We start from the raw sequence: 16,890 nt of genomic DNA, 5'->3' as shown, positions 1-16,890 counted from the left end.
TTGACAGTTGATTATGTTGGCGAGGTGATGTTGCGCGCTACCACTGGATCAGGACAGACTTCCGTGTAGAGTCAGGCGCTGGTCACGTGGCCCACAGCAGCAGTCATATGACGTTCTAGTTCTAGTTGTTCACGCGGAGCTGCCGTTGGAGGAAGTCAGAAGCCTCGTCGTCTCTCTCTGACATTGGTGAGAAGTGTAGTGTAGTGTAGTGTAGTGTAGTGTAGTGTAGTGTTTTCTGTTACAAGTGAGTTTAGTTCAGTTATGTACGCCGGTGGTTTGTTGGTGTGTTTGCTGGCCGCGTTTCAGCTCGGCTCCCGGGCTCAGTACGCTCCTGATGAGGTGACTCACCTGCCAGGTATGATGTTCAAACCGAAATATCGACAGTGGTCGGGACACCTCCAGGCACAACCGGGAAAGTTTCTCCATTATTGGTAAGAAACAGTAACCGACTGGCTTTCTGCAGTTTCTCAATAAGCATCACCTTGCGCCACCTCAGTTTCGCATGAAGTAACATGTTTGTTCTCTGGAAGTGGACCAGGACCGTCGAACAACGTGAGCTATAGATGCAAATAAAAAAACAATCAGATCACCTGCAGGGTTCCCATAATCTAGTATTTTTAGTCTAGGCTAAAGTTTAATTTTAAATTAACAGAATATTACTGCTAATTGAACAAACACTGTTAATACTATCAGTTGTACTCATCTTTGGAGTGCCATTAAGTAATTTTGAATAAGGTGTAAAGGTATGTGTGGCCTTTCAGTACTTAATGCAGTACTAATCCTGGTCCTGATCTCCTGCAGGTTTGTGACTTCTCAGCGGGATCCAGTCAAAGACCCTCTAGTGCTCTGGCTGAATGGAGGCCCAGGCTGCAGCTCGCTGGATGGATTCCTGTCAGAGAATGGACCCTTTCATGTGAGCATGCTAACTTTATAAATAATTGCACTGAATAAAAGTGACTTTGACTAGGCACTGTTAATTTCCCTTTTCAGGTAAATGATAACGGGGCCACTCTGTATGAGAACACATTCAGCTGGAACAAGATTGCCAATTTGCTGTATGTAGAATCTCCTGCAGGAGTAGGATATTCCTACTCTGATGACAAAAAGTATGCCACTGATGATGACCAGGTGAGTTCAGTGACTGACTGACACCCTTTTTGAAAAGTAATGAAAAGCTTAGAAACAGCCTTTCTATTTTACATGTTCTTCTCTTAGGTCGCTGACGATAATTACAAAGCTCTGCAGAGTTTCTTTGCCAAGTTCCCAAATTTCACTAAAAATGAGTTCTTCATCTTTGGGGAAAGTTATGGTGGAATTTATGCACCAACCCTCAGCCTGCGCGTGGTTACTGGAGCTGCCAAAATCAACTTCAAGGTGAGATGCAAGTAAAGTGCAAACTCATCTTGAACCTCTGTTTTGCTCATCAGCACCATCAACTGCTCAGTATCAGTACCTCCACCCGAATGCAGTTTCATGATTAGATGTTTTGTGAAATTCAGAAAAGACTTTTGTAGTAAAGCAGATGGATATTTTAACTACCAACATTTATCTTTGAATATATTTTTGTTTTCAGGGCTTTGCAGTGGGAAATGGCCTCAGCAGCTTTGCTCTGAATGACCAATCTTTGATCTACTTTGGTTACTACCACGGCCTCTTTGGAGAAGAGTAAGTGGCACTTTGTTGTAGAGGAAGCTTGTTTTCTTTGAGGGAATACAGTGGTGTGAAAAAGCGATTGTCCCACCTGTTAAAACATATATGTGGTTTATCACACCTGAGTTCAATTTCTCTAGCCACACCCAGGCCTGATTACTGCCACACCTGTTCTAAATCAAGAAATCACTTAAATAGGACTTGCCTGACAAAGTGAAATAGACCAAAAGCTAGACATCATGCCGAGATCCAAAGAAATTCAGGAACAAATGAGATAGTAATTGAGATCTATCAGTCTGGAAAAGGTTATAAAGCCATTTCTAAAGCTTTGGGACTCCAGCGAACCACAGTGAGAGTCATTATCCACAAATGGCGAAAACATCGAACAGTGGCGAACCTTCCCAGGAGTGGCCGGCCGGCCGACCAAAATTACCCCAAGAGTGCAGCAACAACTCATCCAAGAGGTCACAAAAGACCCTACAACAACATCCAAAGAACTGCAGGCCTCACTTGCCTCTGTTAAGGTCAGTGTTCATGACTCCACCATAAGAAAGAGACTGGGCAAAAATGGCCTGCATGGCAGAGTTCCAAGACAAAAACCACTGCTGAGCAAAAAGAACATTAAGGCTCGTCTCATTTTTGCCAGAAAACATCTTGATGATCCCCAAGATTTTTGGGAAAATACTCTGTGGACAGACGAGACAAAAGTTGTGTCCCATTACATCTGGCGTGAAAGTAACACCGCATTTCAGAAAAAGAACATCATACCAACAGTAAAATATGGTGGTGGTATTGTGATGGTCTGCGCTGCCACAGGGCTGATTGCAGTTGTTGCTGCTAAGGCTGCCCCAACCAGTTATTAGGTTTAGGGGGCAATCACTGTTTCACACAGGGACATGTAGGTTTGGATTTTGTTTTTCCATAATAATAATAATAATAATTAATAACCTTCATTTTTAAAAACTGCATTTTGTATTTACTTGTTATCTTTGACTAATATTTAAATTTGTTTGATGATCTGAAACATTTAAGTGTGACAAACATGCAAAAAAATAAGAAATCAGGAAGGGGGCAAACACTTTTCCACACCACTGTATGTTAAAAAAGCAATGCCTTCATGCATTGCTTTTTGTGTTCCCCTGGTTCATTCAGCAATGATGCACACAACATGCGTAACCTCCAGTTTGAGTCCTTTTGGCTCTTAGTTTAAACAATATGATGCTGCATTTGAAATGACACTCACTGGAACATTGGGACAAACAGGTTTCAGAAGTCACAAACATGTGATTTGTGTATGTAAAAGGAGATATTGTCTATAGTTGAAGAGCACCTACAGCTTGTATTTTAATCAGTCAGTTAGGAGGAACAGCAGTATTTTAATGTTCAGAGTCCTTTTCTTTACTGAATGCCAAACGACCAAAGAAAAACATTGTTTTTGTGGTTTTAATTGTGCCAGTGAAATCAATGTAACTGATAGTATGTGGAGTGCCTAATGCTATTGTTCTGCATTAATATACAGATATTGAAAGTATCGACAAAAAGCTATAAATGACTCGCATGTAGGTGATGCAGTGATTTTTCAAGTTATGTTTCATGTGCAGTTTGTGGCGTGATCTGAACATAAATTGCTGTGACAAGGGGGGCTGTGACTTCTACAACTCCAGTTCAGAGACCTGCACGACACTGGTACGTGTGCACTGTTTCTTCAGAATTTGGCATTTCTGATGCTACCGGATGACTCATTCAGGTTTTACTTCCTCCTTGTCTCCCTTCAGGTGAATGTAGCCTTTGGTATTGTGTATGGTAGCGGACTTAATGAGTATGCCCTGTACTTGGATTGTGAGGGTGGCAGAATGTCCCACAGAGGCTATGAGAGGACCATGAGCCATCTGTTTAAGAACTACAGGAAACACTCACACACCCACAAGGTGAGGGTTTCCCAAGTGCTGCTTGCCCATGCACCTGTGCTTCAAAATCTTCTTATTGACTTGTAGCGTTAATGATAAAAAATCTTTTAATGAAGTTTTCAGATCGAGTGCCTCCCTCCGTGTCTCTGGGTGAAGTCCCGCCCTGCATCAACAGCACGGCTCAGATTAACTGGCTGAACAGAGGCGACGTGAGGAAAGCTTTACATATTCCAGATACGCTGCCACCATGGGACATCTGCAGGTATGTTACAGCAAAATCATGAATGTGGTTAGATGAATGTAATGTCGGTATTTGCCTGTAGTTGGTCAAAACATCCCTAACAAAATGAAAGGGAGGTCCTTGTATTGCAAGATTCCAGCAAATCTCACCGTACCAACCAAAGGTGCGTAACATATGTCAAAGTGTATCTTCATTTATCAATCTATACACAGAATAAAGTGACCATCTCACCTGACAATGTCACATGAAGAACGTGATAAGAGACATTTAATTAAAAAAAAAAAAAAAGGTTCCAAATGACAAAACGGCACAGTTTGCCACATGAACATCTTACTCACAGTGCAGCAATTTTTATTAAAAGACAAAACAGGTAGGTATGCAGAGTACAGTAAAACAAGACTAAGCGTCTACAGCCATGGTAGCTGCTCTGTGAGGCTGTACTTTAGCACAGCAGTGCTTTGAGCTAAATGCTAACATCCACATGCTAACCTGCTGATAGTAAGAAGGTATAATGTTCTCCTTAGTTTAGTTAGCTGTATTTTGTGTTTAGTGCTTATTGACTGAGACTGATGGGAATGTCATTACTTGAGCAAATATTTGGTCATAAACTAAGTCAGGGGATCACCAAAGAGATTACAATTCATCCTGAGCAGAGCATGAATGTATGTACCAAAATTCATGTCAATCCCTCCAATAATTGTTGAGACATTTCACTCAAAACTAAAAATATGAACATTATAGTGGCACTAGAGGAAAAGTCCAGGGATCACCAAAGTCAGGATTCATCATCTGGGGACCATGCATATCTGTTGCCTTGATAACTGCTGTTGTTTTTAACACCCTGAAGTAGTTTTTAGACAATAGCACAAGCCAAATTGCAGTCTAGAATCCATTGTTCATTCATGTACCAATCCCATCAAATGGGAGTGACTAATTTGTAAATGAGGCATTTTCCCCTCTTGTCTGTGTACAGTAGGAGGTCAGCGACATGTTGATCATAATAAACTCTTTTCTTCCTTGTAGTGATGAAGTTGGAGAGCAATACACCACCTTGTACCCAACAGTGAAGGACGTGTATCTGAAGCTGCTCTCTCTGGGCCTGCGGGCGCTCGTCTACAACGGAGACACTGACATGGCCTGTAACTTCCTGGGAGACCAGTGGTTTGTGGAAGACCTCGGCCTGAAAGTAGGGACTTGAATTTTAGGATTCTAAAAATGTTGTTTTCCCCTCAAACTGTAACCAGATGCACTTCTTAATACAAAATGTTGTTCTTAGGCAACCACTAAGTACCAGACCTGGCTTCATGATGACCAGATTGCTGGTTTCTACCAACAGTTTGGAAACATAACTTTCCTGACAGTCAAGGTAACCACCAATGTGTTGTTTAGTGTCTGCCATGGAAGCATGGTTGCTGTTTTTTACATTGATAATATGGTTGCATTATTGTGAAATGCCACTGTCCTGTGTTTCAGGGTGCAGGTCACATGGTTCCTCAGTGGGCTCCAGGTCCAGCTTTCCACATGTTTCAGTCTTTCTTAACAAATGACTCCTATTGAGCCATGATGGAGACTGCTGTATGTAATATACCTGCACTCATCACTTAGTAGATGGTACATTTTTCTCAGGGATGTTGATTTTGGAGGGAAAAGGACTTTTAGGGCACGTATTCTCATAATTTCTATTGTTCATAGAGTACCTTCAGTGCAGTGTGAGTATTTGGAGAGGGACACATTATTTGTTGTGTTGTCTTTGCAACACATTGGATTTAAAATTTAACAAGTCTTGTGCCAACCTCCAGCTTTGAGGATGTTAACATCTATATAGGCTAATAGTGTAGAACTGGAACCCTCTTAAGACAGTCTCTCAAATTTTGACACATTAACAAATGTGAATTAAAATAATTCTTTAATATTTGGTTACCAGCCAGCTTCACTTCTTGCTCAATTTGGGGATTTGTGCCTTCAGTCTGATTTTCAGTAAGTGAAAAGCACCAGCTCAGTTCTGCTTAGCCTTAAACTCGTTGGTGGCCTTGTCGTCTTATTGAGAATTATCCGGAAACTGGGGAACTACATATAGACGTATAAAAGGGTACAAGTCCTTTACTAATCACCCAAAATAGAAATGAAAACCCTGTCAGCTCTTTGAGCTCACCATTTCATTTCATATCTAATGTGCTGATTAAAACGCCAAAACAGAAATTGTACATCCACTTAGACTTAGCTTAATTTGATCATGTAAAGGTATATTCTGTGGCACTGATATAAAGCTGAATCTTGTTTTGTGGTTTTCATTGACATTTTCAGCAAAAGTAAATTCAGTGATACAAGGTGATTGTTCTGAACTTAGACTTTTGGTTTTGGTTTGGTAATTGCCATTTATCAAAAATGCAACTCCACTTGCATTTATCTCTTTATTAAATGTTTTGAACTGCCAGTGACATATGAATTGTTAGATTTATTCACATGCCTTGAATGTAGTTCATTTATTGGAATATCACAAGTATTTCCATTAAAACTTGACATGGACACATTTCTGATTTAACTAATGCCTTTGGAATAAATTGTACATCCTTTAGCCTGAAAACACAGTAAATCAGGGACAAATCATAAACGCACCTTCACTCATGACCAGACAAATTGTTGTCTGCAGCACCAAAACAGTAAATCTTTTTTTTTTTTTTAAATTAAAAAAAAAAAAGACACAAATGGTTCAACACCAAACCATTAAAACAATATATATTCCAACAATGAATTCAAGAAATTTCAGTAAACAATCTGATGTTCTTGTACTGGTCACAGACACCATTATTGTTTTGACTATAGCTCCTTTCCCTTCCTTTTCAATACAGTAGCTGTATCAGTGTATTTAATCCAACAGTGTGTCCCTCATTTCCACAAATAAAACACTGTATATCGCTGGGTTTCATAAAACCTGGATAAACAAACACAAGGCTGTCAAGTCTTGAATCTCACTTGACTTATGGATCATAACATGCTTAATGTACCCAAGATTATTAGCTGTGATAATCTAAATAAATGTAGAACCAGTGATTAAAACAATTCAGTTTAATCTCAATTACTGTCATCGTACACCCCTGAACATTCATTTTAAATATACTTCAGCTGCATTTGCAGCTTGTTTTAACTTGCAATCCAACTTAATGGTCTCTAATTGTGTTATGTGTTAACATTAATTAGTGTTAAGTAGATACGGTCTTGATACAGAATATAGGGGCATTAAAAAAAGATTCCTCACTTTTCATTCTTGAACTTGAAACAATGTCTGGTGTGTACTGATTCAAATAAATAAAATCTCAAACTCAGTTTGACTAGTTGGCTTCTCCCCACTGACAGCCAAGCTGTATCTCACCTGTGCACCAAGACAAGGTTTTTTTTTTTTGTTGCATACATATACATTTAAAGACTACCATTTCCAGACCCACCCTGTGAGGATCCTGAGGATATCTTGAATGTGGAGGTGCTGCTCGTCTTGGACACCCTGCAGATCTGTACTGTGTTTACAGAGGCACGCTGCTGTGGTTATCAGCCTGTGTGGCAGTTGACTGTTTGCACATTAAAGTGATGTTGGCCTACATGAACGTAGCTTTATACTTTTGCAAACTTGTCTTAAATGATTTCACCTCCAAACCAATTGTAAAATCATAGTAACTTTATAAAATATGTAACAATATAAGAAAACAAAATAACTCAAATGGTTTCCTAAATATATTTAAAAATATGATTAGTTGGCCGTGCCCAAATAGTTAAGAACCTCACTTTTTTTTAACTCATTTAGAGGTACTGACTGGAAACTAAATCAGCAAGACACACTGCCCAGCCCTGCTGCTGACATCACTTAATGATGCAAACATATCAATCAATTCAATTTTATATTGAAAAATTTGTGGACAAACTACGAGCAGCACCAACAAAGTCTTGACCTGGGAACCACAGCATGTCATTTTCAATAAGAAACATTTACTTTGACATGCAAGTTAAAATACACAAATTGGTACAATTTCATTATTAAAATCAATTTGATTGTAAGACCTTTCTATACAAAGTATTTCAGCTCTTGTAAACAGGACAGGAACGGGTTGCCCATACAAGGTCCAGAGACAGGGGAAGTCATTCTGTGCCCCTGTGGATGGCTAAACCGTCAAAAACTGTTTTCATGGTTAGGTTAAACTATCATAAAAATAAAACATGCAGTTTAACCTTTACATAAAATAAAAGGCAAAGTGTCTGAAGTGACTTGGCAATGTGGGCTGTCTCTGACTACTACCTGACTGAATCAAGAGCTCTGGAGCTTTAACTCAGCATGGAGCAGGGATGTGACATGCCGTAAAAGGTGTTGATTTTCTAAATGAGTGTCATGAGACGCTTCTCTAATTTATCCAGTAGTTCAGAATAGCAGCACAGGACTAAGCACCCACTCAATAACGAGGACACCACTGGCTCCGATTTAAAAAAAAAAAGTTCTTTTTAGCTGACGACATCTTGATAAATGGAGTTGGTCGTAGTAAGGCCAAAGATGAATGCTCCGATTGTAACCATGACAACACCGAAGCTCACCAATCCGTGCCAGCTGTAACAGAAACCAATATTAAAGAAAATCATCATAAAAAAATGTTTAATGCAGATTTGAGTAAACTTATTTCTGTGAAAGAAACTGAATCAAATGTCTCTAATGTGAAAGGGTCGATAATAGTGGCAAAATCACAGTAACACCCAAATACAATAAACTTTTTCACCATCAATTAATTTGCTGATTATTTTATCAATTATTCAAAACCAAACAATATTCAGTTTACATGGATACAAAACTCCAAATGAATGCTATGTTACTCTGTCTGCTAAATGTTTAATAGTTTTTTGACTGTTAAGCCATAGCAATTCCATAAGCTAGCGATATTTGTTTTGATGTTTTTCCTGCACCCCAATGGCCAAAGTGTGATAATACATCTTTAAGTTATACTGTGAGGAAATTCATACTGTTTTACCAATCCTAACTACATAGTAGTAAAGGGCCACTAAAATGCAGCACCCATGGACCAACTCTAGTTAAAAAAGCATGCAAACTCCACACACACTGAGGCCCCTCGTGGGGTTAGATCTAAGAACCTTGTTGCTGTGCCACACTAGAATTTAATAATTTTTTTTAAATTTCCAAAGACACCGAAAGACATCCAAGAATAAGCAGCATCTCACCTTGCAGATCGACTGTCTGTCTCTGACAGCTTGGCTTGCATCAAACATAGACCTGTTAAGTTAGAGATGTCGGACAGACTTTACAATGTGACATTAGAATTGCACAGAAATCTGAAACCTTGCAAAACTATGAGGGAAATGTTACCTGGGAAGACAAAGATAAAGCATGCTGCCAATCCTCCAATCAGTGAGATCACCCGACCAATATCTGGGATGAAGAGGGCGAGGACGAGGGTGACGGCAAACCACACCAGCGTCTGCAGGATCCTTCTCCTCTGCTCACGACGTACACACACCTCCACCTGCTCGCCTTGGAAACGCAGCCAAAGTCCTTCTATAACTGCCCTGGAAGCACACGATTACACCAGAGTGCAATGAGGAAATGCTGCATTAACTGCATCGTAAAATAAAGTTCTCTTTATCACACACTAGGGATGCACTGATCCCATGTTTCCTTTCCCAAAGAAAATATATATATATATATATATATATATATATATATATATATATAGAATACTTACTCTCAGGGCTGATACCAGGTACCCATTTCAATACCAGTGCTCTTTTCTTCCTTTTTTAAATTTAAAACCTGTATATCTCACTGTATGTAACTGATCTGGATCATTCTTCTATGTGTAAGGTAATACGAGGCTGTAACTACACGTCACTGTACTATAGGTAGAAATATTCATACACAAATATTCTTTTTAGGTTTGTGCAATTTAACAATCTTTATTACAATCTTAACAACAGTGACTGAGATACAGTATGCTGAACAGGGAGACCAGACGTGTGGAAATCACTGTATCTTACCTGCCACAGAAGTGTAAAATGGGGTAGGAGGTGATGACACAGATGACAATAAAAGCTCTTGCAATGGCCACAGCAATATCATCAGGAGGGTATGACATCAACACATCCTGACTGACATTGGAGCCAAATGTCAGGAATCCACAGACACCTGATCAACACAAAAACACAACACAAAACACGACAAGCATTTAAGTACTGACAGCCAGTCACGAGCCATCTGACTGGTAACAGCACTACACAATAGGTGTCTTCGGCTATCAGCATAATTTTAACTGACATCAAATATTCAGACCCGTTATATGTTGAAAATTATGAACGACTTTATATCTGATCCATGTGATAAGAATCAATAAAGTAGACAAGTTTCACTGTATCAGATGGTTTATCATGATTGTATAATGTCATCAAAACCTCTTTACAAGCAGTTTCCTAAATGTAATCACAGGTTATAAAAGGTACATTATTGAGAATGCCAGTGCAAACATTGATAATACCTGTTCCTGTGTAAACGAAGAGACAGATTATCATACTGAGAGTCACTACAACTCCCCAAGGTTTGATCTCTTTTCTGCTCATGCTGTCGAACACTGGCACACAGCTGACATGGCACTGGGGGGGACGACACAAAAATAATTAATCATTATTAAACTAAAAGAAAGGCATATAGTTTTATGATCTCAAATGATACCAAATGAAGAGATACCTGGAAACCAAAGCATATGGTGGGCATTGCATTGAAAACTGCAGTCCAGGAAGCAGAACTGTAACAAACACAACGATTTAGCAACTCAAGCAAAGCATGACGACGAGGATGCAAAAGTTTCTGCTTGAATGAGTAGGTGGACAAAGCTAAAATGATAAAAAGCTCACCTGGTGGGAACGTAGCCCGGAGTCACCTCTTTATCCGGCCAGATGTACTTTATAATGACCACGATGGTAACATACCAGGTTCCCATCACGCTCAGTGCACTGCAATGAAGAACAACAACTCCGACATGATCATCACGCAAGGTAAAAGTGTTTTTTAATCCTCAGTGAGAAAATAAGCTGAGTGAGGTGACTGAGTGTTTGTACCTGGCATACTTCTGAAAGCCAATCTCCTTGGGGATGGAGAGAGGAAGAATAACCAGGACTGCAGTAACAACGATGGTAAATTTGCGGTCAGTGTACCAGTAGCTGCTGACTGTAGTGTCTGTTTCATGAGCCATCGCAGCTATCACTGCAACAAAAAAAAGGAATTACAAAAAACTTTGAGAGGGACAGACAAAAGGAGGCAGTAAAGTGTATGCTGGATTCGAGTAGAGAGTTCCACATTGGGAATTAACTCCTGTACACATGGAGATTTAGCAAAGCAGATAATTAATGTCATAAACACTCCATTCGTTCATTTCAAAACACCAAAAGAGGTGGAAGGTCACAGTTTCCCAGAAACAGGCAGAAGTAGGAATTCTACACAGTCAGCATCTCAGTACATGGAAATGTAAGACCGGGTCACATGATGGACATTTACTGAGAGAAAAAGTGGTGACATTGTTGATGCTCTTTGCCCTCGTCGATGATGGCACAGCCTTTTTGTTTTGTTTTTTTGTAAAAAAGGTAATCAACACTACTACTAGTAGACAAAACAATAAATAATGACAATTATGCAAAGCTAAGCTCTGATAAATGGCATTTTTAACTGTAACAGGTTAAGGAAAATATAAGATCACAGATTGACCAATCTGATGAAATGAGACAGAAACAGGGTGGCAGGTGGGTGATTCACTGCAACAGTGTGAATATACTTACAGCGATCCAGCTGGTCTCCAATGACAATAAAGAATGCAATACAAGTCCCAAAGGTGTAGACAGCTATGGCTACTTCACATAGGACTCCTGTGACTTTCCCACATGAGGCTCGAACAACCTCCTGATAGGTGCTTTCATTACTGACCTGAAGAAAACAGATAGATATTTAAAAAGTGGACATGGATTCAGCAGTAAAAAAGGTACTGGAATAGTCTTTTTGCTTGTCTGAGAAAAATAAATTATTGATGAAGTGTAAGGCTGTAGGCTTCAATGTCAAGGTAAATAAATACATCCTAGTCTGTAAACATTAGCCGGTTTTATATGCAAACATCCTGCTGTATCATTACTGAAGGTTCTTTAAGTCTTCTGGCATGAAATCTTAAACTGCTAGCCACCGGAGTAAAAGTCACCAGTTTCTATGACCATCTTGAGATGATGGATGTGTTGTGAGATGGTGCATTAACATAGTGAAGTTATCCATTTGAATTAGGGTAAACTGAGGCGTTGAGGTGATGCACCTGCTCAGCCAACAATGTCTAAGGTAGCCTGTGGCTTTTATACAATGCTGGGTCATTAACAAGGCCCTAAATGGTACCAAGAAAACAATCTCCATCGACGTTAAAACACGACCAGCATTATTGTGTCTCAAAAACAGAAACTAAAATTTGCCAGATCCAGGAAGAGTCCTCACATCGTCAGTGCCAAGCTCTTCCTTTAATGCAGTTGTAACACAGCATGAGTGGAGTTTAAAGCTAAAGTCCAAATAAGGTATCAGATAAGTTGTCAACCATAACAAAAAAGGGATCAAATTTACTGGTGTATTTGTCCTATGGCGGATTCCTTTCATCTGATATTTCCAGCAGGTTAAAACTGACATATTTTGCTAACTGTACTCATCTTCAGTTTAAGGCATGTTATAGAGAGAGTAATGATTGAGGCTGTTGAGTACAGTCAGTCAATCATACTCGATTCTCATGGTACCACGTGCTTTAAGACAAAGTTCATCCTACAGCTCAATATGGCTGATTTTTGCATTTCAAAGCAATATTCCGCAGATGTTTCTGGGTCAAAACGAATATCATCTATAAAGTAAAAAAGTGATCAACAACTAAAATGTATTTAACTGACTCAAACTTGGATGGACTCTCTATCCATGATGTTTTAACATGCAAGCACAAGTCTGAGCCATCAGGAACTGAAAGTTGTGCAATGCACTACTCTTGATCAGGAATACAACCACAGAACCAAGACATTACACAAGGCTGCTCCAATTATTTCATCACTACTGAAAGAGAAAACGTGAAACTCGTGAAAGAAAAGCAGTCGGATTTAGAAGGCTGCAGAACACGGTGGAGAAAATGAAAGAGAAACACTTGGAACAGTGAGAGATGGAAGTAAAGACTTTCAGGAAGTCAGAATCTGACGGTCCTGAAGTGACACAAACCTGTGAGCAGTAGCCCAGGATCACCAGTCCACTGATTATGAATATCAGCATGAACTGAAACAAAGAAACAGGAAGCATTACATTATAGTTCCCGATAATAGTGTCTATAGGCAGTTTTGCGATGGTCACAAGAAAACAGAAAATACATTCAGACTATCAGCAGTTATCAGATCTAACATTTAGTGCAAGGTAGAGTATAAGTACTGTGTTCAGTCCTAAGATTCTAATTTAGATAATCGATCAGTAATTTCATACAATTATGAAGTAAAACACCATGTTTTTGTCCTATCAGCTTCTCTTAAATCCAAAAAATACTTGCATCTCTGAGTTACGTTTTATGAGGGTATATGTTGGTGGACATAGTGAGCAATTTAAAGACATCCCTTTGGCCTAGGGATGAACACGTGCCTCATGCAGTGGGCAGAGGGCCTGTAAAAGGGGCCTACAGCATTATGTGCCTCACTGGGATCTCCTCACCATTTGAAGCATCACTCCTGCAGTTACTCCTCCCGCCATATTGAAGGCTGCGGGGAAATTGAGTAGACCCGCTCCCAGTGCCGCGTTCACTACTATGAAGACCGCTCCCAAAGGCGACACGCCCCCACTCCTCCTGTCCGTCTCAAGATGCCGGTCAGACTCCACGCTGGGGCTCTGCAGGAGCCACGCCCTTTCTCCAGAGTCATTACTCCCAACTCCGCCCCAGTCCTCGACATCAGTGTTAATAGCCATGAGTCAACAGGCTGTAGCTCGGCCTGCCAAGCCTTACACACCCCACAAAATGAGCCTCCAACTCTTTCGATCCAAGTGGAGGAAAAGTTTATCAGAAAGTCTGAGTGACAGGACAGGAAATCATGCAGTAGCACTTAATATTTTATGTCCAGTGTCTTAAGTTCCACAACAGACAGGAGGCAGCTGATGTTTCTCAAAGTGGTGGAGCCATTCGGTAATCTGTAATGAAATATTGTTTGCACTGAGAGATACTTGCATTTGTAAATAAAAACTGAGCATGCACAGTGCTGTTATCATATCAGCATGCAATTTAAAGTAAAGTAGTTATTTTACTTAGTGTTTGGATTATTGTGAACAAATGTCAAGCACTTATTTAGTTCCCAAGCAAATAATATTAAGTTCCATCGGTGAATAAACCATAACTCTTAAATCAACAATGAACCTTAATAAAAAAAATTATGTGAAAAGTCAAGGCAGGTTAACTTTTTATTCTATTGTTCAACCGTAGACTGTTTAGTTTTTGGTCATGAAACCTGCATACTACTGGTCTTTGTGAGTATATTAAAAGGTTCCCTGTGGAGTTTTTGACCACTATTGGTTCCTTAGAGCAAATAATTGATGAGCCAGTTCCTCAAATGTTTCTATCTTATCTTCTACTAACAAACAACACGAGGAAGTACACACTCAGGAGCATGGGAGTGTCCTGATGCAGTACATTACCCATTTAACTGTGCGAGGAATGCATACCTTCACCCAAGCAAGACCATGGTAGCTTTTGAGTCAGATTCTTCACTTCAATTTAACAATCTGACCACTGCACACCAGGGACCTGTAAAAGAGACATATAGCCTCAAGTCAAGCAGCTAAACTAGTATTTCCCATTATTACTGATATGCATGTTTGTAGAGTCTTAGAAATAAAAGTGGAAGAGGGTTAAGCCTTTCATACAAGCCAAACTAGGTAAAAGTAGGATTACTTTTTTGTTATTTTGTTTGTTTTAAAGACCCTGACACTTATCTTATGTCACTGTATTTAGTGACATGTCTTTTAAAAAGATCATGTAATACGACAATGGCTCTCGAGAACAAACAATCTCAAACTACAAGGCTATTTCACCGAAAGTATGCCGGGTGGATCTCTCATTAAATCACTAATGATCTTAAACAATGTCGACATAAACTGTAGGAGAAGAAGTAAAGCAAACGTTACCGGGAACAAGGGAAGAGGCTAATGTTGTCCAGCTGACCTTAATTTAATTTACTGCTATCGTATTCCACGCAGACACACCTACAGCTGCCGACACGAAATACTGGTTAAATAACGCACCTTTAAATGTGATTAGATTATTGCTTTTCTTTTCATTAACGTAACAATAACATCTGTCAACGATTGTCAAACCGGCCGCCGCTCGGCTTTTGATGCGCGTCCATTCGTAGTGTTACGGTATGGGTGCTTGGGGCGCCCAAAAAGGTCTAAGAAAGACGTTTTTTAGCAATAATTTGTGAAATATAACAAATTAGGTAAAATTTGTAAAATTGACTTATTGTACTGTACTGTTTTTTTACTGTACTGTTTTTTTTTTAATTTAAATTACTCAAAAACAGATCAAATATGAGAGAATGTTTTTATGTTATCATGTAATTGGAGCTGACTGAGCTTGAGCTGACTTTCCCTTTATATTTCTCAGAAACTGTACAGTAAAATCACTGAATATTTGACACGGGCATAGCCAGGGTCATCCTGAACAGAAATCCACTGAAAATTTCATGTCACCTATGAAGGAAAGGTTTCTTAAGGCAGGTCAAAGACCAACATGTGATTATGTTTTTGAGTTCTCTCTCTCTTAAATAAAAAAATACAGTACAATAACTTAAAATTTGATTATAACTGGATTTACTATAATGTGCAACATAATATTCTTTTAACTTGTTACCAAATTTTATAAATTAATTCCAAGCACCCATACCGTAACACCAAGATTAGACGCGCATCAAAATCCAAGCGGCGGCTGGCTTGAGAGTCGTTGAAAACGAAGTCAACCCCTTCGATAGTGTCCTACAACAGCTAGCTAGCCAACGTTACACCTAGCTGAACACAAAATACAACTAGATTAGGCACACAAAAAAATTACCAAACAGTTCACACACTTAAATATCTTATCATTTATATTCACTGTAATTTCGTCGCTGTTTAGTGATGTGTAGAGGATAAAATGCGGATCATGAACAGTACCTTCGATGTTAAACAGCCTCCACCGCAATGAAATGACTGAGCCGTTTGTGTTTTGGCGTGCAGAGCACAGGAGCATGTGACACTTCGTCACGTGACTGGAATTCTTCTTGTTTAGAATTGTGGGTATTGTAGTTCTCTGTAATTATATGCCTCGTGTTCAATTTAGTAGGAGCAAATGAAATCCCTTATTTATTTTATGGAAGAACGCTTGAAAACATTGATGTGTAGATATAAAGTCTCATGTGAGGTTTAGCATTCAATAAAAATAGTTACTGAAAATACTCATACAAGTAAATATCCTGTATTCAAAATCTTAAGTAAAAAAGTATTAGCATCAAAATATACTTAATGTACCAAAAGTAAAAGTACTCATTACGCAGAATGCAGCCCATTTCAGAATAATATATATATTACATTACCGGATTGTAATTAGTAATGCATTAATGCCTGCATCACTTTAATGTTGCAGCTGGTAAAGGTGGGGCTTGTTTTAATTACTTTACATACTGCCGGGTAGCTTATCATAATTTATTAGTTGATTTATATGTTGTATTAATAATCAAAATCTGCAAAGTAACTAGTAACTAAAGTTATCAAATAAATTTAGTGCAGTAAAAAGTAAAATTTTTGCCTCCAAAATGTAATGGAGTTGAAATATAAAGTATCATACAATTATTATACTTAAGTAAATAACAAGTACCTCAAAATTGTACTTAAGCACAGTACTTGATTTTTAGATCAGTTCTGCATTATTACCTAATCTTCCATCCTTGTTTTGTGTTAAAATGTAAGGGCCCACAGCTGAGGACCCTTAGTGAGTTAATCCAGCCGTGCTGCAGGTCCAGATGCCCGCTTGTAAATTTGAAGAGGACTGT

General features: G+C 39.1%; 2 protein-coding genes across 7 annotated transcripts; one reads left to right on the top strand and one right to left on the bottom strand.

Annotated features, from left to right (window-relative positions):
* The first annotated feature begins 56 nt into the window (after positions 1-56).
* On the top strand, positions 57-6,328 carry si:ch211-122f10.4 (cathepsin A-like). The gene is made up of 11 exons (XM_044191774.1): positions 57-431; positions 802-913; positions 991-1,128; positions 1,216-1,374; positions 1,574-1,665; positions 3,252-3,336; positions 3,426-3,578; positions 3,674-3,819; positions 4,822-4,984; positions 5,075-5,164; positions 5,272-6,328. Exons 1-11 carry the CDS (start codon positions 262-264, stop codon positions 5,353-5,355), a joined length of 1,392 nt encoding a protein of 463 aa, XP_044047709.1. The 5' UTR covers positions 57-261; the 3' UTR covers positions 5,356-6,328.
* Positions 6,196-16,152, bottom strand: slc38a7 (solute carrier family 38 member 7). Of its 6 annotated transcripts, XM_044191776.1 has the most exons (14): positions 16,016-16,142; positions 15,750-15,871; positions 14,531-14,612; positions 13,532-14,002; positions 13,055-13,108; positions 11,611-11,755; positions 10,897-11,041; positions 10,693-10,791; positions 10,526-10,583; positions 10,317-10,431; positions 9,823-9,970; positions 9,155-9,354; positions 9,010-9,061; positions 6,196-8,386 (listed from the first exon to the last, which is right to left on the bottom strand). In XM_044191776.1, exons 4-14 carry the CDS (start codon positions 13,781-13,783, stop codon positions 8,284-8,286), a joined length of 1,371 nt encoding a protein of 456 aa, XP_044047711.1. In that variant the 5' UTR covers positions 13,784-14,002; positions 14,531-14,612; positions 15,750-15,871; positions 16,016-16,142; the 3' UTR covers positions 6,196-8,283. The 6 variants fall into 6 exon arrangements, with proteins under 6 accessions (XP_044047711.1, XP_044047710.1, XP_044047714.1 ...); XM_044191775.1 differs by lacking the exon at positions 15,750-15,871 and having other exon boundaries at positions 16,016-16,152; XM_044191779.1 differs by lacking the exons at positions 15,750-15,871; positions 16,016-16,142 and adding an exon at positions 15,957-15,978.
* Between the last annotated feature and the right edge of the window lie 738 nt (positions 16,153-16,890).

This window comes from Siniperca chuatsi, linkage group LG1 (assembly GCF_020085105.1).
Source record: "Siniperca chuatsi isolate FFG_IHB_CAS linkage group LG1, ASM2008510v1, whole genome shotgun sequence".
Taxonomy (NCBI): Eukaryota; Metazoa; Chordata; class Actinopteri; order Centrarchiformes; family Sinipercidae; genus Siniperca; species Siniperca chuatsi.
This window is presented reverse-complemented; position numbering and strand designations above follow the sequence as displayed.

What these genes read in the sequence shown, in the direction of transcription:
- si:ch211-122f10.4 (XM_044191774.1), top strand. Translation starts at nt 262, where the DNA reads ATGTACGCCGGTGGTTTGTTGGTGTGTTTGCTGGCCGCGTTTCAGCTC. An exon ending in ATGCCACTGATGATGACCAG is followed by an intron (nt 1,129 to 1,215) that starts GTGAGTTCAGTG and finishes TTCTTCTCTTAG; the next exon opens with GTCGCTGACGATAATTACAA. An exon ending in AACACTCACACACCCACAAG is followed by an intron (nt 3,579 to 3,673) that starts GTGAGGGTTTCC and finishes CTTTTAATGAAG; the next exon opens with TTTTCAGATCGAGTGCCTCC.
- slc38a7 (XM_044191775.1), bottom strand. Translation starts at nt 13,783, where the DNA reads ATGGCTATTAACACTGATGTCGAGGACTGGGGCGGAGTTGGGAGTAAT. An exon ending in CTTCGTTTACACAGGAACAG is followed by an intron (nt 9,971 to 10,316) that starts GTATTATCAATG and finishes TGTGTTGATCAG; the next exon opens with GTGTCTGTGGATTCCTGACA. An exon ending in CTTTATCTTTGTCTTCCCAG is followed by an intron (nt 9,062 to 9,154) that starts GTAACATTTCCC and finishes CTAACTTAACAG; the next exon opens with GTCTATGTTTGATGCAAGCC.